The sequence below is a fragment of the Anthonomus grandis genome, chromosome 16 (assembly GCF_022605725.1).
Source record: "Anthonomus grandis grandis chromosome 16, icAntGran1.3, whole genome shotgun sequence".
Taxonomy (NCBI): domain Eukaryota; kingdom Metazoa; phylum Arthropoda; class Insecta; order Coleoptera; family Curculionidae; genus Anthonomus; species Anthonomus grandis.
Window position 1 is genome coordinate 17,495,389 of NC_065561.1, and position 18,865 is coordinate 17,514,253.

The 18,865-nt window shown below is 35.6% G+C and overlaps 1 protein-coding gene across 2 annotated transcripts; it reads left to right on the forward strand.

Annotated features, from left to right (window-relative positions):
• Positions 1–1,133: 1,133 nt before the first annotated feature.
• On the forward strand, positions 1,134–17,416 carry LOC126745690 (rho GTPase-activating protein 190). Of its 2 annotated transcripts, none has more exons than XM_050453655.1 (2): positions 1,134–1,494; positions 11,225–17,416. In XM_050453655.1, exon 2 carries the CDS (start codon positions 11,269–11,271, stop codon positions 16,204–16,206), a length of 4,938 nt encoding a protein of 1,645 aa, XP_050309612.1. In that variant the 5' UTR covers positions 1,134–1,494; positions 11,225–11,268; the 3' UTR covers positions 16,207–17,416. The 2 variants fall into 2 exon arrangements, with proteins under 2 accessions (XP_050309612.1, XP_050309613.1); XM_050453656.1 differs by lacking the exon at positions 1,134–1,494 and adding an exon at positions 7,302–7,405.
• Positions 17,417–18,865: the final 1,449 nt, after the last annotated feature.

Below are 18,865 nucleotides of genomic sequence, written 5' to 3' on the forward strand. Positions count from 1 at the left end.
TAGTCAATGAGTTTTGTGAGGAAGGAATTTATGGAGATATAATGTAAGGATTCCTATATAACTTTAAGGGATTCTTAAACTCTATTCGAGTCCTCCTGCACACTTAATGACTTCACGCACTTCATCAAGCTCACAATAATTCGAAACTATTTTTCGGTTTTTTGAAATGCTGAAAAAGCTTTAAATGCTGCATTTCTATAGATAAAATAATTGCTTGTTTTGAAATGCAACCCCTCAAATATTAGTAGATAAGCTCAAGAGTACATACCGGCAAACAAGGTAAAACAATACAATTTCTTCTGACCTAGGAATGTAGGTATATGCATTATAAATTGACAAATAATTTTTCTATAAACATGTTACGTACATCTTTTTTGAATTTAAATTATTTAAATTACCGAACTTCTCATCTACTTCCGGTATAACCGGAAATGTCAAATCTATCAAATTGTCTTAGTACTGTATGACAATAGCTTTACCATGTTGCCAAACTTTCAAAAATTTTCTAGGCATAATTTTTCCATACCAGAGAGCCAACTTGTATAACGTACTTTACCTTTTTTATGTCTTGCTCTACATTTAGCCAATTTAACATGTAACTGCAATATCTAAAGTGAGGGAAAATTATGGTTTTATAAATTAACATTTTCGACCACCTAGAAACATATTATGATAATCTCCAAAAAAAATCCTACTTTTTTTCCTATTTTTTTACACAATAATTTACATGTATTGAAAAGTTTAAGTGCTGGTTCAAGATTATACTCAATAATATTTAATTTCACTTCTTCAATAAACTTCTGATGCAATAAATTGTTTATTTATATACCTTTACTCACTATAATTATACACAAAAATCAATTTGTCGTATTTCGAAGTAAACGATTCATTTCACTATGTCAATATATGGCAACATCGGCATACTCTTATTATATTTACTTCCTTGTCAATCTTTCACTAATATGATTTTGATATCGTGTCACTCTCAATACGACTCTCTCCTTCTCTCACTTGTGTAAAAGTTAATACATCTGTCTTAGTTAAGTGACTCAGGGGGTGAACTAAAATGCCCCACAAATAGTTAAAACGAACACGTTCGGTTGCCGCTGCTTGTCAATGAAGCTAATCCCCCACTAAAACGCCAGGTAAAAATCCCTAGAGTTGCTAGCGAGCAAATTCGTAGGAAGGTAAAGTTTTTGTAATAATGGCTTCTTTATGGAAAAAATTAGGCGGTGGGTGGTGAAAAAACTCGCGATTTGTGACCGCCCGTGAGACTGACGGGTCCGCGTTAAAAGTGCGAAACGTTTTGAGCGGAAATTCGCCCATTTTCGCCGCGTTTCACACAATTTCCAGTCAGGTGTTTGCTGCAGGAGCAGGAAGAATGGACACAGCTCAAAAACATCAGGACCCTTTGTAGCTGAACAAGGAGTTTTTATTTTTTTGCCCTCTTAAGTAAATTACGCAATTTCACCTGTTTTGGATCAAATAGCATGGGTGAGTATTTGGAATTTACTAATCAAATTTGCCTCTAGCAAGAAGTCAAAAAACCCTTTATTGACACTTATGTGTTCATGTTTAATTTTCTTATTAGTATGGGTAAGCTGTATCATCAAATTCCTGCTTCAAAGAATTGTTAGTTGATTATGCATTTTCAGAGTGTGTTGAGATGTCTATTATGTATTAATTTAGCTAACATGTATGCTTCCTTTCTATGTAGGAGGCATTAATTTAAGTGAATATTCCTTAACACTTTAATTTGTTCTCTTCAATATGAGTGAGACGTTTTTACGGCAAAAAAGCTTTAAATAGAAAATTTACATTGGCCTAGAGATTATTATAGTTAATGTTTGTCTATACAATGGTGAAAATCACAGATACAGTATGCAGTAGGTAAAATAATAGATAATATTTCAATATGTTTAAGGCAGACCAACAAACACATACATACAGTTTGTCTATATACAAATGTGGCTCGAACAATTACATTATTTATTTATCAATGGAATCCATTTACATTGTAGAATGTGTACCAGAATAATCCATGTTAGGTTCATCCTAATTATAATAATTCATTAATTTGCGAACACGAGTTTATCGACCAGATAACTAGTGATTCCAACTATAGCTCACCTATTCTGCTAAACCAAGAAAAAAACACTTTTTTTGTGTGTTACGAGATTTTTTTACTGGATTAATGAAATTTGTGCACTGTTACTTCCATACACTTAACTACTTTGAATCATTTGTAAATATAATTGAATGCCACCTAGTTATCAAGGCTGATAGCCCCCTGACTTACATTGCTTAATATATTGCTTAATACCCAAAAGTAATTGGGTCTTAGTCTGGAATTCTAAATAAAATTATAACATACCAACCACCAAAACCCCGGCATTATTATTCACATTGGTTTTACCCACACCCCGAAGAATACAGTGCAAATGTAACAAGTTGCCTCTAAGTTTAGTGAAATACTCCATATCAATCAATATAAAAACCCCATATTATATCACACAAAATCACAGTAAGCAAAGTAATCATTTAACACAGCATGAATTAAGAAAGGAGTAATAGTTAGAGAAAAACAAGTATACTAACATAAAAAAAAATGAAACTACATGGTAATTAGTCAACATAACATAATTATAAAACAGTATCAATCAAAAAACTCACCAAGAGCCAGTACATTCTTCAGTTTTATCTTAAAACGTTTGATCTTTTGGATATCCTTTAAGTTGGAGGGCAAATGGTTAAAAATTTGCAAAGATATACCAGGTTCTTAAATTACTGAAGGGTGGTATCATTTGCAAATGATGTACACTGGCCATTTTCCATTTATATCTTATTCCTGAAGAAATTGCGTCTGAAGTTTGAAGCTAACTACAAAGTCCAGGAAGTACAAACAATGAACTGATTTATACTGCATCATCTATGGTTAAGGAATTTACAGAAAATAATATGTTGATTTTAATGTTAAATGGTATTTGCTCAACATTCAATATTTTAAATTTATACATTTACACAACAATAGTTTAGTGATGACAAGCCCTTACATATATCCAAACCATAATGTAATTTATAATAGCAATAAGGCTCTCTATAGAATATTTCACACAAATAATATTAATCTAAATAGAATTTTAGAGCCTAATCATGCCGGCAACTTTGGATCAGATTTGGCATCATTACTATATACCCATATTTTAAAACATTTCAAAAGTAGCATTTTATCAAAAAATGTGTCCACAATAAAACCAAGTAATCAACCTGGACTTCGAGATACTGACTGTGATAGGGATTCTTTTTTATAGATAAATACACAGAAGATGAAGCTCACTCACATTCTATAAATAACATTGAAAATAAGAATGCGAAAAATTTCAGTAGTTTTATTTTAAATATACAGTCTCTAAGAAATAAAATGGACGAGCTTCATCTTTTACTTGATTCATGTGATTTTCCTGATATTGTATTACTAACTGAGCACTGGTTAAATCCTAACGAATGTTTCTTAATATCTGATTATATTCCTATATCAATTTTTTGTCGGCAACAATCTATACATGGAGGAACAGCTATTTTAGTTAAACAAACAATTGAAGCTTTTTTCTGTAAAATTAATAAGTATGATAGCTTTCTGTTGGAGAAGGTTTTTGAATTCTCCCTTTGTTTTTGTAAGCGATTTAATTTATATGTTCTTTGTGTTTATAGACCACCCACAGGAGATATTGGTATGTTCCTGGACAAACTTGATTCTCTATTATCCCAATTGTCTCTACACTCCATAGTTATATTGGCTGGTGACTTTAATATTAACTTCACTGATGTAAGCTTGCCATCATATCATACATCCCTTTTAAGTATATTGGAATCTTATGACTTGAAGATGCATGTTCTTTCACCCACACGTATAACATCCTCATCTGCAACTACTATTGATTATTTGTGTACAAATTTAAATGATGTGTCATGTAGAGTACTCTCATCTGGTATTTCCGACCATGAAGCTATTCTTGCTAGGATTCCATGCAACACTGTATTTCCTTCATCTCATTATATATAGGAAGAATTTTCAGCAGAGCAAATTTTAATGCTTTTTCTTCTACTACAGCTTTGGTTAATTGGAATCCAGTTGAAATGGCTCCCGACCCGTTTACTTTGTTATTTCATGTGCTATGTGACAAGATCAATCAGTGTTTTCCTAAAAAGAGGCTTAAAATGAAAAATAGAAAACCATGGGTCACAGCAGGCCTCAGAACTTCAGCTAAAAACCTCCGTTTTTTGGCTAAGTTGTGCAAGTTTACAACTAATGCAAACATTATTCTTTATCATCAGAAATATCGTAGTCTATATAGAAAGACGATAAAAGCAGCTAAGGTTAAATATTATAGTGACCGCTTGAATATGTCCTCAAATAGGCAGAGAGAATGTTGGTCAATTATAAATGACTTCAGGCATTCTCACAAGAAAGTTTCAGAACCAGAAGTAAGACCAAATAGTTTAAATGATTATTACTGTAATATTCCTCATTTATTGCTCAAGGATGTGAATACTAATATTGATCCTTTGCATTATATTCAACAAGTGTCAGTTCAAAATTCTTTTTTCTTTTATCCTGTTAGCCTTACTGACGTTAGAGATGCAATTAAAAGCATAAAAAACCATAAATCAGCTGGAGCTGATGGAATATCATCAAAATTACTACTCCTTTTGCCTAACTCAGCATTGAATGCCTTATAGCTTCTGCCATAAACAATTCCTTTCATAATGGCATCTTTCCAGCATGTTTGAAGGAGGCAGTGGTTATCCCTCTTTATAAGGGTGGAGATTTGAGTGAGCCTTGTAATTTCCGTCCAATTTCTATATTATCTACCCTCTCCAAGATAGTTGAAAAACTTGCAAAAATCAGAATTTTATCTTTTTTGCAACATAATTGCATTTTATCTGCAAATCAGTTTGGATTTCAAACGGGAAAAGGGACTCATGACGTTGTTTTCGGCTTTTTGGAAAGTGTCTATGTGTCCTTAAATTCTGGAGAGTCCGCGGCGGCAGTGTTTTGCGATTTATCCAAGGCATTTGATTGTGTAGATCATGTAATACTGCAGTCTAAGCTCAATAATTATGGCTTTAGAGGTGTGGCATTGCAATGACTGGAATCCTATCTGTCTAATCGTACCCAAAGAGTTAAAGTATCTGAGTGTTTATCTGATTCCAGATTCCTTAAAACTGGAGTACCTCAGGGTTCAGTGTTAGGACCACTATTATTTTTGCTCTATGTAAATGATTTGGGTTCATTAAAACTGCAGGGCAAAGTGGTTCAGTTTGCTGATGATACCACCATTTTATGGAATCATAGAGATTCTGATAATGTTAGAGCCCAGGTTTTTAGGGATCTTAAGATTTTATCGGAGTGGTGTGCTGCAAACAGGCTTGTATTTAATGTGGGCAAAACCTTTATTATGGGATTTAAGTGTGACGTTCAGGGCATTATGTTTAGTGAAAACTCCCCCTTGCAAAACAAAGAAAGCTGTAAGTTCCTTGGTATTAGCATTGATGGTCGCCTTCACTTTGAAGATCATAATTATCCTAAATCTTGCATAAACAAGATTTTGTTGTCTTACGTAATATAGCACATTTTCTTTCTTTCTTTCTATCACTAATGACAACTCATTGATACCTGAGACACATCAGCAGGTATAGTATGAAACTCCTTTGAGGAGCAGTTATTAAAGATTACCACCCTTTGACTTCTGTTATATAGAGGTACAATCTAAACTAGTCCAAGATGCAGCCATAGGTTTTAAGGTTACATAAAAGTATTTGTCTGAGTAACACAACTTCAATCAAAGGCTTTTGCCAAATTGCAAAACACCACCATCATCATTCAACCTCAAGTAAAGCAATAAATCAAGACAAATACAGCAAGGAAAACATCAGAAAAGAAATGTCCTTATTAGCACTACACATATGGATTTTCAATTTAAAAATTTGAAGTAGACAATGCAATGCAATTGAGTATATAAAATGTCTTGAATGTAAATATTAAAGAGGAGTGATCAGGCGACATGCATCATTTAGAATTTGACTTTTTTCATTTTCATTTTTTTTTTATATGAATAGGCAATTTATTGAACAGACTTATGCTCAGGTTACATTGAATCTGTTCAATCAGTGCTAGATTGCAAATTGGTATCAAATCTTGTGTTATATTCATGAATGTCTCCCACGGTCACAAAACTTTTCAAATTTTTCTTAACATAACTCAATATTTCTAGTACTTAGTGGGAAGAGTGAGAATATTATATTTTTTTAGGCCCATATTTTATGTATGATACATGAGTGAGCCAAAGTAATGTGACAAAACAGTTTTTTGGTTTGAAAAACTGCAACAAGTTTAGAACACAATTTATTTATGTGACAGTCCCAGTTTAAAGCGGAATCAATGTGAAATCCTAATAGTTTACTTTCTCTTACTTGAGCGACAGTTTTTCTTTCATTTTGGGTTCTAACTAAAAAAAATTTCATTTATTTGTGATGTTGGAGGTGTAAAATTAATAAAACTGTATTATTTGCACTTAAACACAATTTGTTCTGAAGAAATCAAGCTTCAAATGCACAAACCATACCTACCACACAATCTTAATATTACTCCACTGTCAGAATTATCAATACAAATCCATAAATAAATCTGTTGGATTATCCACAATAATTGTAGGTAAGTCTTTTACATTCCATTTGTATTTCTTATTGACCTATACGCTCAATTCAATTTACTTAATACATTCAACAATTTTGTAACAATGAATTTGTATTAAGCATTAACAATATTATAGGATCTTATTTAGCACCCATCCCATGTAATACATATCCACCAACCATCGCTGCGATAGTCAATCCTTGAGCGACCACTCTTGTGCGCATCATGTACTGAGAGTTTTTAGTGTGACCATGTGCAAAACTCCAAATTCCATAACATAATGCCGCTGTTGTAGCAGTTGCACCGATAGGAACCAAAGGATTCTCCATGAATTTTCTTTGAAGTTTACCCAGATTGGTTTCCTGTGGAACAGCCTCATTCATAGCTTTTTCGAGTTGCAGCCAGTCAAATTGAGCTAAGTCTTCTTCGACAAGTTCTACAGGTTTACTGGGTTCAGTCATTATTGTTCAGTGTAATATTAACATAATAATATCTAAGGCTTTTTACTTATTTTTTAAATTAACTAGTAATTTTTGACAACTAACTTCAACCTGGAAAAAAGATTTAGACAGTTGACAATTTATGCAATGCGTCAAATCCTCCAGTTTTTATTCCAATTGGGTTTTTTGCTAGAATAAGTTAAAAAAATTAAAGTAAATTGCTTGTGTTCATTATGACTGTATAGAACTTCAAGTTCCATTCCTGGTTGTATGTATATACACAGAAATTATTACTAAATAGATCATAAAGTACCTACAAGTTTGGCTAAAAAAGCAATTATCCTATTTATTGTTTTAAACATTCAGCATTGTTTTTTTTTCACCCATGAATACTTCATTCATTATTCAGTGCGTTTAAATTAATTAATGCACTCATTCTATTAAAAGTCATTTAAAGCATGAGTCACTATTATTATACTTTGCCCTTTGTTAAACGTTATTGCAGTATTAGAGTTTTTTTCTATGATTTGCAATATATGCAGCGCATATTTTAATATTTATACTCGTCAATTTGTTGTTTTCTTTCTTTACACAATGTGTAGCAGTGTGCCCCAATATTTTTATGACAAATGGCACACTATTTGCAAACGTTCTTTTTTGAAAACTTATTACTAAATTGCATTTACTTGACTTCACAAGCATAAATTGAGACTGGCAATAAAACAACTTGTCACAAAACTTTTTGATTTTAACATGTTTAAGGACGGCGAAGCAAAACTGCATTATGTTTACGTGAGAAATGAGTAAAATGCTTTAAAAATAGATTTATTGGGTGACAGAAAATACAGAAAATAAAATTATGTAATGCGACTTGTCAGGAAAAGAATGTTGTGGGTGGTTTCCAATCAAGAGGTTTGTTAATAAAATTTCAAGAAAGAATGCAACCATCTAAATGTAAAAAGATAATTATTGTAACTTAAAATATTAATACTACTAGATGAAATATAGCATGAATTTCAATATTTAAACCGAAGAGACTTCTTATATTTATCAGTTAAATAGTATATATATTTCTTGGTCTCTTATAATACTAACAACATATATTGGAACTAGTATATTAAAAAAAACTAGTTATAACAAGAACATTCATTCGGATCCATTCATAAGAGCTGCTCAGCTCTCTTAGTCTCTATGCCTATGAATGCATGAATGCATGACATAGAATAAAAGAATAGGCAGGTGAAACATAATGACAAAACAAATATTTTAATAAATATGTATTGTAGTAACAATCCAGCAGTACCAGTGTTATTAAAATTTGTTGAAGTGATCATAACAAATTCTATACCATATCTCTCTCCATGTTTTTCTTGTAATGGGGACTGAAGGAAATTGAAAAAAAAAATCTTTTAATACTATGTTTATCGGAACCATTTGAATTATACATACTCTTAAAAAAAAAAAAAAACATGCTTTATTGTTATTAACAAAGAAAAATTGTTCTAAACAAAGCTACCTTCAATTACTACCACTACACCCCATACACACTCGAGTTCCAAAACAAACATCAGAAAACAATACATAAGAACAGCAGAAAAAAAATACATAAAAAGTAAATTAAATTCCATAATTATCCCCTCAAGTATAAGACAGCAAAGAATTCAAACCATACAAACAAATCAAATAAAATTCAAATACTGGAATCTTACACTTAGGGAAAATTAGAATGTGTTGACGTAGTATTCATACAGTGAATAGTAACATTTTTCGGTCAAAAGTATTTTCAATTTACGTTTAAAAGTGTCAATACATGTTGCCTCCCTGATTCCACCTGGTAAACGATTGAAAATTTTGATTCCCTCGTAGAAAATAGATTTTTTAGTTAATGTGGAGGAGGGGATTGGAAGATTTAGATCGTTCACTTGACGCGTTAAGTATCTTGGATTTGGGGTTTTAAATTTAAAGCGATTTGCAAAAAGTAAGCAGGCCACTTCCTGAATGTAGAGGGAGAAGACAGTGTGTATGCCCAGCCTAATAAATAATGGGCGACAGGAATCTCTTGGTTTAGCCCCACAGATGTAACGTACATCACGCTTCTGTAAAACAAGCAGCATTTGTAGATGGTAGGCAGCTGCATTACCCCAGAAGCAAATGGCATACCTAAGGTGGGATTCAATTAATGAAAAATATACAGATCTTCCAAACTGCATGCCAAGCTCCAGGTATGCCGCTCTGACTGCAAAACAACCTACAGACACCTTTTTGCAAGTACCGAGGATATGCTCTTCAAATCTGAGTTCTCTGTCAATGAATATACCCAAAAATTTTGTATTATCAAACTGCTGAACTACTGAAGTAGAAAAAGGCACGTGGTCTAGAGCACACTTAAAACACAATAATTTGGTTTTTTGAGGATTTAGTGACAGCAAGTTTGATTCAAACCAGAGATTTTCTGCCTGAAGATCAGTTGCTAATGTAGTTCGCAGAGTATCTGTGTCTGGGCTGTGCCAAAGAAGTGTGGTATCATGGGCAAATAGAGTAAATTTTCCCCGTACATTAAGATTGGTAAGATCATTTATGTATAGGTCCCAAAACTGAACCCTGAGGAACTCCCAAGGTGATAGGATGGTAATCAGAGTACTTAGATCCTACAAGCACTCGTTGTTGCCGATCTTGCAGATAGGAAGCAAACCAAGAAGATAAAACTCCCCGAAATCCATAATGATGAAGCTTCCGCAGCAGAATCCTGTGGCAGACACAATCGAAAGCCTTCGACAAATCACAAAAAACTGCCGTCGAAACTCCACGAGCATTTATCTGGGAGTAAACCTCATGAAAAAAATTAAACATGGCATAATTGGTACTGGTATTTTCACGGAAGCCAAATAGTATCATCAGCATATGGAATCATTTGGCTCTCTAATATGTCCTTATATTGAAACCGGTCCATTATACCTTCTATTTTATACAGGGGACCCATACCATAGCCCGAAAAGCATCTCCAAACCATTACTGCTCCACCACCATGTTTCACTGTTGGACAGGTATACTTGGGGTTGAGTCTTTCATTGACAGGGCGTCTAACATACACAATTCCATCACTTTTGAACAAACAAAACTTGGATTCATCGCTCCAAATTACCTTTTTCCAATTATGCTCTGTATAATGTAGATGCGTTTTGGCAAAACTTAAACGGGAACGTCTATTTTTTTTGACAGCAGCGGTTTTTTGGCAGGTCTTCTGGCAAATAACTTGGCCTCTAATAGTCTATTTCTCACCGTCCTCGAAGTCACGTTTACTCCAAGCTCTTCGTATATGCGGTGCTTTATCTTATTGGATCCCAGAAAAGGCTCATTTTTAGCAATTTTGATAATTTGTTTATCGGTATATGGAGTGGTTTTTCTATGTCTCCCTGACTTTTTCTTAACAGATAAATCGCTATTTATATGAAACTGCTTAATTATACGAGACACGATAGATCTATGTAACCTAAATCACTAATCATCTAGGCATCATCTAAGTCACAATCAGAGTTCAATGATTCTTGGGCTACAAAATCCTCAATCATATTGTAACTAACTTCCATGACCTCTTCGTAAGACAGTTTCTTATAAGTTATTTAGGAGAGAGGTAAGAAAGATATTATATTATAGTTGTATAGAAGAATACTTCTTGGACCATTTTTAAGTTTGTTTGACTTTATTGACTTACTATGGGAGGTTCAGATTTGGTGCAAAAAAAAAATTGATTTAAGCTAGTTTTGACAGTATTGCATGATTAATAATTATGACACAGATTTTGACCAATTTTAGTCACTACTATTTTAAAAGTTTTTATTATGCTTTGTTAGATGATATTTAAACGTTTTATAAATTCTGATATTTCGATCAATTTATTTATTATGTCTTTTATTGTATATTTTTTTATGTGAGTTTAAAGCATATTTGATTTGATTTTGCTTTTATTCATTCTCTTATATTACATTTATGTATATATTGGATTTTTCCTTTTGTGTCTCTATAAATAAGCTTCTTTTTTCATAAAGCACTTTTTCATTGATTTAATTCGCAAATATTTTTATTTCAGATCTAAATTAAAGTACTTCATCGAACGTCTTCATCAACCATAAGATGGCGCGCAAAGGAGATACAATCCGCACCATTAACGTGTCAATTGTGGGCCTGTCGGGGGTGGAAAAAGACAAAGGACACGCAGGCGCCGGCAAGTCTTGCCTTTGCAATCGCTTCATTAGGCCCCACGCCGAAGATTATAACATCGACCACATTTCTGTACTGAGTCAATCGGATTTCAGCGGCAGAGTGGTCAATAACGATCATTTTCTCTATTGGGGTGAAGCAATTAAGACATTAGATGACGGGACGGATTATCAGTTTAGTATTGTGGAGCAAACGGAGTTTATCGACGATGCCAGTTTCCAGCCTTTCAAAGGGGGTAAAATGGAACCTTACGTTAAACGCTGCACGGCGACAAAATTATCTTCTGCAGAAAAACTTATGTACATTTGCAAAAATCAACTTGGTATTGAGAAAGAATACGAACAAAGAATCCTTCCAGACGGTAGAATGAGCATAGACGGTTTTATTTGTATATTTGATGTTAGTGTAGTGCCGAGCAGGAGTATCGAGAAGCAAGTTGACTTTTGTGCAGCAATCTTAAACAATATTGTCAAAACTAAGAAGCCGGTAGTGATGATCACTACAAAAAACGACGAGGCCAACGATATGTACGTCCGCGAAGCACACAAATTGGTCCAAAGGAGCGAGTACAAAGGAAACATTCCTTTAATAGAAAGTTCCGCGCATGAAAATGTCAATATAGATTTAGGTTTTATACTGCTGGCGCAGATAATTGAAAAAACTAAGGTTCGACTCAAGATCCCCTCTTATTCCGAAGCAGCTTTAGCTAGAAAAGAAATAATGGATGCCGCTAGCGACTCTTTTATGCGCCTCATTAGGGTACACGTCACCGATTGCCACGCCCTTTGGTCACAGACCCAAAAGAAACTTAATAACCACAAAGAATGGATCAACTTCGTTCAGTTATTTGGCCTAGATGGCACGCAACGACTATTTAAGCGCCATATCAAAAAGTTAAAAGACGAAAACACGGCAAAACAGGTCGCCAAGTACATGGAAATGCTGCCAGACGTCTTCCATGACATATTCCCCGGTTATAATACGATTCAGGACACTGATTGGCCAAGTATTCAAAAGTATATCAAAAACCATCCAAATTTTACACAATATTTCTTTGAAAGACCCGAAGATATGCCTTGGTCTGAATGCGTGGGTTCGGACAGTGATGAAACTAGAATACCGTTCGATGTTTTGAACACCAGCGAAGCAGAGACCGTCTTTAAAAATCATATAAACGTTTTGCAACAAGAACAGAAACGTTTAGAGTATAAAAAGCAGTTTAAGCAACTATTAGAAGATACAGGTTATGTCACCCCTGGGAAACATTTGAGTGAGGTGCGAGTGCTATTTATGGGCAGGGAATGTTTCGAAACTTTATCAGAGCACGACTGTCAGCAAATATATGATTCACACCAGAGGGAGCTCATCGAACATGCCAAACATAATTTCCAAGAGCTCCTACTTGAACATGCCGATCTGTTTTATCATTTTAAAAGCATCGCCCCTACGGGCACCATCACCCAAGATGACATTAAAGAAATCACCGATACGTTGCAGGAAGATTTTAGATATAAAATATTAGATAGGTTGGATCAGGACAGGAAACTTACGCTGTTTCAGCATTTAGGGTTCATCCATTACCCCATCAGGGAGCATTGTCCGGCCTTTCCAAACTGCATGGATTCTCTGATAGAAAGAATTCTGGCCACTAAGGCGCATAGACCTTCGTCCTGGAACCACAGCAGCCAGTGGCTAATGGGCTCCGATAATAATCAATTAAATTTGTTAATTTTGGGCTTCAATAATTTAGCCGATAACCTTGCGGCAAAAATAAGAGCCCAGTGCGACGACGACGAGTACGAAATCGATTGTCACTTTTACAGTTTGGATTATAGGATTATTAGCGGCGACGTGAGTTTGCCTCACAACTCTTTTAGGACCTCAGATTTCGTGCCTCACGGTTCTTTTTGTGTTTACTCGAACGCAGAGTCTTTTGAGTATATTAGGGAGAGTTTGGAGAAGAAACTGCTGTCAAATTTAGAGCAAGACGATAAGCTTCCTTTTCAAGGCTTACCAATCGTTTTAATGTATTTGCAAGATCCCGGGACTGACGAAAAGGAAGTTTTGAGGCTAAAAGAAGATGGGCAGAGCTTAGCAGACTCGCTGCAGTGTCCTTTTATGGACGTTTCGTTGGACCAAACTAGTGAGGAGCAGCTAGTTTCGGATGCTTTGCATCAACTGATGCAATGCATCCAACACAGAGCGGGTTTTATGAACATAAACCAGTCGGTTATAGAGTGCGTGGAACCTGATATAAGGGTCATTATGTGCATGTTTTGCGGGGATCCTTACTCTGTAGAAAACGTTTTATCGCCTCTATTAAACCACCAGTTTTGCTTTCTCTCGTCACCTCATAGCGTAATTTTAGAAACGTTTCTGGGAGATTCTAAACGGAAAGTCGAAGTAATAGTTTCATCATTCCATGGCGCCAATGCATTCCGTGACGAGTTAGTCCACGGGTTCATTCTCGTCTATTCCACGAAGAGAAAAGCCTCGCTCGCCACCCTTAACGCTTTCTCAATGAACATTCCCAACTTGCCGATTCAGATACTGGCCGTTACGGATTCTGGAAGCGCAACAGCGTTCTTTAACGACGACATGAGTCAGATGCTAATCACTGAAGGGAATGCGACCGCTGATAGACTCGGAGCACATTTCATGACCTCCTCTGCTGCCATGCAACCCAAAACCGCATTCTTCACGCCGTTCTTTAAGGAAGTGTGGGAGAAGAAACCGGAAATTGAGCAAGCGTTTCATATGGAGGAACCCTCGGGATTGGACAGCGGAGAAGGAACCTTGGAAAGATCAAGGTCCATCGGAAGACACGGTCCCATGCCCCCTCCCAGAAACGAAAGTTACTATCTTAAATTGGGTAATGAGGGGAGCGAAAGTGAGAATTTCGATCTGAGCGGTCCGGATGATAAGCTAAGTTCGAGCGATCACAGCGATCGGTTTTCAAGCATCTACATGTACGGAAGCGAGGGTTCGATGGGTAAAAAACGACACAACCATTCCGGGTTGCAGGTTTACCCGCCACCGGCCACTCCTCCCGAGCCCGCCCCACCTGACAATATCGGCTCCAGATATTCCAAAAAGTCCCTCATGTCATCGCAAACGAGTTTGGAAGATGTCACATACGGAGATCCCCCAATGTCAATACCAGGCAGCGCGTGGAGCAACTATCAACAGCACGCCTTCACTACTGGCAGAAGACATATTCCGCTATCGAAATCTCGTTCCAAAGGCATCTCCCAAACTCTCAAACAACCCGGAAAGCTTAACATGAAGAATTACTCAGCTGTGACAGAAGCCATTGCAAGGATGAACATGAACGACGCGAATTTCGGCAACGCCCCTCTTGCCACCCCCGAGCCGGTAGATTTAGGATGCGAATACGCCCAAGTGAAGGATATGGTACACAACATGTATCCACCCGAGTCCGAGTATATGTACACTTTGGTGCAGGACGCCATCAGTGGAAAAAGTAAACTTAGACAAAGACGGGAGAAGGGACAACCGACTTATTCGGACACGGATAGCGAGTGGTCGAGCCTAGAGCGTCGACAAAGAGCCAGCGAGGTTTATTCGAAAGTAAACAGAAAGGGAGGCACGCATAAAAGACAGAGAAAGAAACGCACTGCAATACCGGTACAACCCCCAAGGGTGCCGCTAGGAGCGTTCACTATGCCCTCCATGCATTCCCCTTCGATAGAAGGTGATGATAAAGCAAACCTCCCGACCGAGTCTAATTCAGACTCGTCAGAAGCCAGTGAACCGGAAATACCGTTTGCGTCGGCCAATATCAGCGATATCCGTATGAAATTCGCGCAGAAAAGAAGCCAAAGCTTAAAGAAACGGATGCACGACTTGCCAAACGCCCATAACTTCAACATGCTTAACTCGTTGGATCTGTACACGGGACAGGGTAACCCGTACGCCCTTATGCACGACGATGAATCGAGCCTGGACGTTTCATCTCCGCGAGATAATAATTCTCCGATGTTTGGGGTGTTTCCAAGGACGAAAGAGACTGATATAGAAAAACTGTTGAAAAAACGCGAGAAACAGAAAGCAAAGGATGATTCCAAGTTGGAGAAGAGGCGACTTAAGGAGGAAAAACTGAGAAAAGTTGCTGAAGAAAAGGATAGAAAGAAACAGCAAAAAACTAGCAAGAAGGCCGCTGTACTGCCCAGTGGCGTGCCATCGAAGTTAACCGATTACATTCAAGGGGATAAGAACTACATTCCGATCTTTATGGAAAAATGCGTCAAGTTTATCGAAGCGGAAGGCTTAGACTCCGAGGGTATCTACAGGGTACCAGGTAATAGAGCCCACGTGGATTTACTGTTCTTAAAATTCGAAGAAGATTCTAATGTGGATATTCACGAGTTAGATATACCAGTTAATGCGGTAGCCACTGCTTTGAAGGACTTTGTTTCGAAGCGTCTGCCTCCACTTTTCGACGAAAAAGCGGTCCAAGAGTTAAACGAGGAGATAACCGGCACCAGAATGAAACCCATGGTTACAACAACCGGGAACATGGAGGGAAGAGGTGACAAGAGCTGTCGCCTATACAGATTAAAACAAACCTTAGAAAGATTACCTGCCATTAACTTTGCCATATTGAAATTTATGTTCCAACACTTTGTAAAAATCACCGAAAACGCCAAGCTGAACAGTATGGATTCGAAAAATATGGCGATATGCTGGTGGCCCACCTTATTGCCTATAGAGTTCAGCGATATGGGACGGTTCGAGCAGATGCGCCCTTATTTGGAAGACATCGTCCAAACAATGATCGATCAACATCCGTTCTTGTTTTGCGGTAAAGATGCTTTGGTGATGGTTTAACTTTTTCATGGAAATTTAAGCGGAGACTAACAGATATTTTTTGACGCGCCCGTACGTAGATTTTTATACCCAGTGAGAAGGAATATTTTTTACGCTGTGATGGAGAGAGTTTGAGGGACAAAAAATTAATTAATATCAACGCACAACTTGCTTCGACAAGGTTCGGTATAGGCCGATAGTCGGCCTCTTTGTTACAATTTTTATTGGCCGCCTTAATATGGCACAGTTAAGTAGAGTTCCCTAACTTAGGCAGCTTCGACTTATAATAATATCGTCTTTGTATTTTTGCATTTACATGATAAGCAAAAAACCTGCTCTCTGGTGTGTGGGAGGGAGGGATTCTCGTAGACCGTAGATTAATAAATGTTGTATCTTTCAAAATGTCAACGAGCAAGGCCCCGCGTGGCCTCTGTCCATTTTTCGTATAATTATATATGTCCTTGTATGTAATTTTAAACAAAAAAAAGAAAAATATTAAACTTGTGTGGTTCCATGTTACGAAAAGTACCCAAAAAGCTTTAAAGTTTTTAAAATATAAACGTAGATGTAATTTAATATTGTACGCGATCCCGAGGTGTTTTTTAGTAGATATTGTCGGTGTTCTGTGGAGTTTTTTAGCTTCTCGTGGTCGACTGATTTGACGCACTGTGTTTCTCTGTATTTGAATGTGGATATACATGGGGTTCCCTCTTGTTTTGATAATCGAGTGCAATGGTCTAAAAACGCGTATTTTATAGAAATAATTAAGCTTTACTTATTGTGCCATACAAAGTATTTCAATTACCCTGAAACAAAGTGCATTAAATATAGACATACATTTGAAAACATTACATAAGACAATAAATGTGATATGACCCTCTTCTTGTAATACTATGTTGCCATTTAAATCAACTGGGTGTTAAAAAAACGAAAATTTTATAATTGCACACTGTTTTTTTTTTTTTAATGGATTTTTTGCATTATATTAATGCTGGCCAAAAGATTAGTGGGGAAAAAAGTAAGGCCTAAAAGTAAAAGGCTGAGTTAGGTTTTTAACAGTATTAAGTTATATTAAATTAGTCGCATAGAGCCAGCGAAATATTGTGCAATTAATTTTTTAAATATTTAGCTTGGAGTGCCAAGTAAAGTCTAATAATATGTAATAGTAACAGATCAAATTGTGTTTTTTTTGTAACAAAATGCTTTTGTGATATATATCAGATAGCTCATGTGAGATTGGATTTTGTTGAAAAACAAACGTGTATGTCCATTTTGGTTTTTCTCCATTAAGAATACTGAAAATTTGGAATTGATCTGAAAAATTTTTACTCATAAGTATTTATAGCTTTAGCTTTATATGATGTCAGATTTATTTATTATTTAAGCTTGCGCGTATAAAACTGAATCAAAGAAAAGTTTGATTTTATGCCCTATTTATTTACTTTGTGTGCAATTTATTCTACGTCATTGTTATATTTAAAGAAAAGCCCTATATAATTAAGAGTGAAAAACAATAAATAGCACTAAAAACAATTTTTGTAACGTTCACATCAATATTAGGATTCGTAATAGGACTACTTACTAGGCCCTAAAATTAAACATGAAAAGGTTTTTTAAATTGAATATTGTGTAATATACTGTGGATATAATAATTATTATTGATAATTTTAGATCTCTTTGTCTTTAAGGTCGACGTAATTATAAACGTTAATAGTGTGATGTATATATTGTAAACAGATTAAAGTAATTTTATTTATGCTTTGTATTTATTCAGTATACTCCAAACTCAAGCTTAATGTAATTTCAATGTTGTTGGATTTATTTTGTAAAAGTTTTTCATTTATAAAATTTGTATTTTTGTTTTAATAAATAAATATTGGAAAATTGCTGTTTTTATTAATTGATGACTCATTGGGAAGCAGATCCTTTGTCATTATACTACAAATAAATAAATAATATCTTTATTTAGCAAAAATACTTTGAAGTCGTTGCGACTGAGATTGAAGCCTTGCAGGTTGTAGTTTTGAGTGTCTACAGATCTCCATCAGGTAAATTGGACGTGTTCTTTCAGAGTATTGATACAGTTCTAAATTTCTTATTCCATAGATGCAAACGTACCTTTATTAAATTTATGGTGATTTTAATATAGATCTACTAGCGGATAACCACCTCACTTCAGCCGAGTTCACCCAACTTGTCAGCACCTATGACTTTAAATTCCTGAAAAATAGCGCAACTAGAATCTCAAAAAGTACTTAGTTGCCTTGATAACTGCATAACAAATTGTGCAATTAATTGTAAATGTACTCTATGGGACACTTATATGTCAGATCATATGGCTATTACTAATACATATGAATCAATAAATGAAAGTACTGAAAACACCCACACAACGGTCTTAGAGTTCAGACCGTATTGTGGAGAGAGATTTTCTCGCTGTGTTACTTCATTACTAAATGTTGACTGGTTGTTGGTACTTGATAATTGTAACGTTGATAATTCTTTTGAAATATTTCTCAATGTTCTAATGTCTATTATAGACTTTCATATTCCCAAAAAACTAAAACAATTCTCACCACCAAATAAAGACAAAAAAATGGTTTAATAATGAACTGAAGAGATTGAGAGATAACTTAAACTTCTTTTCTACCTTAAATAAACATAACAGTACTCTAGATCT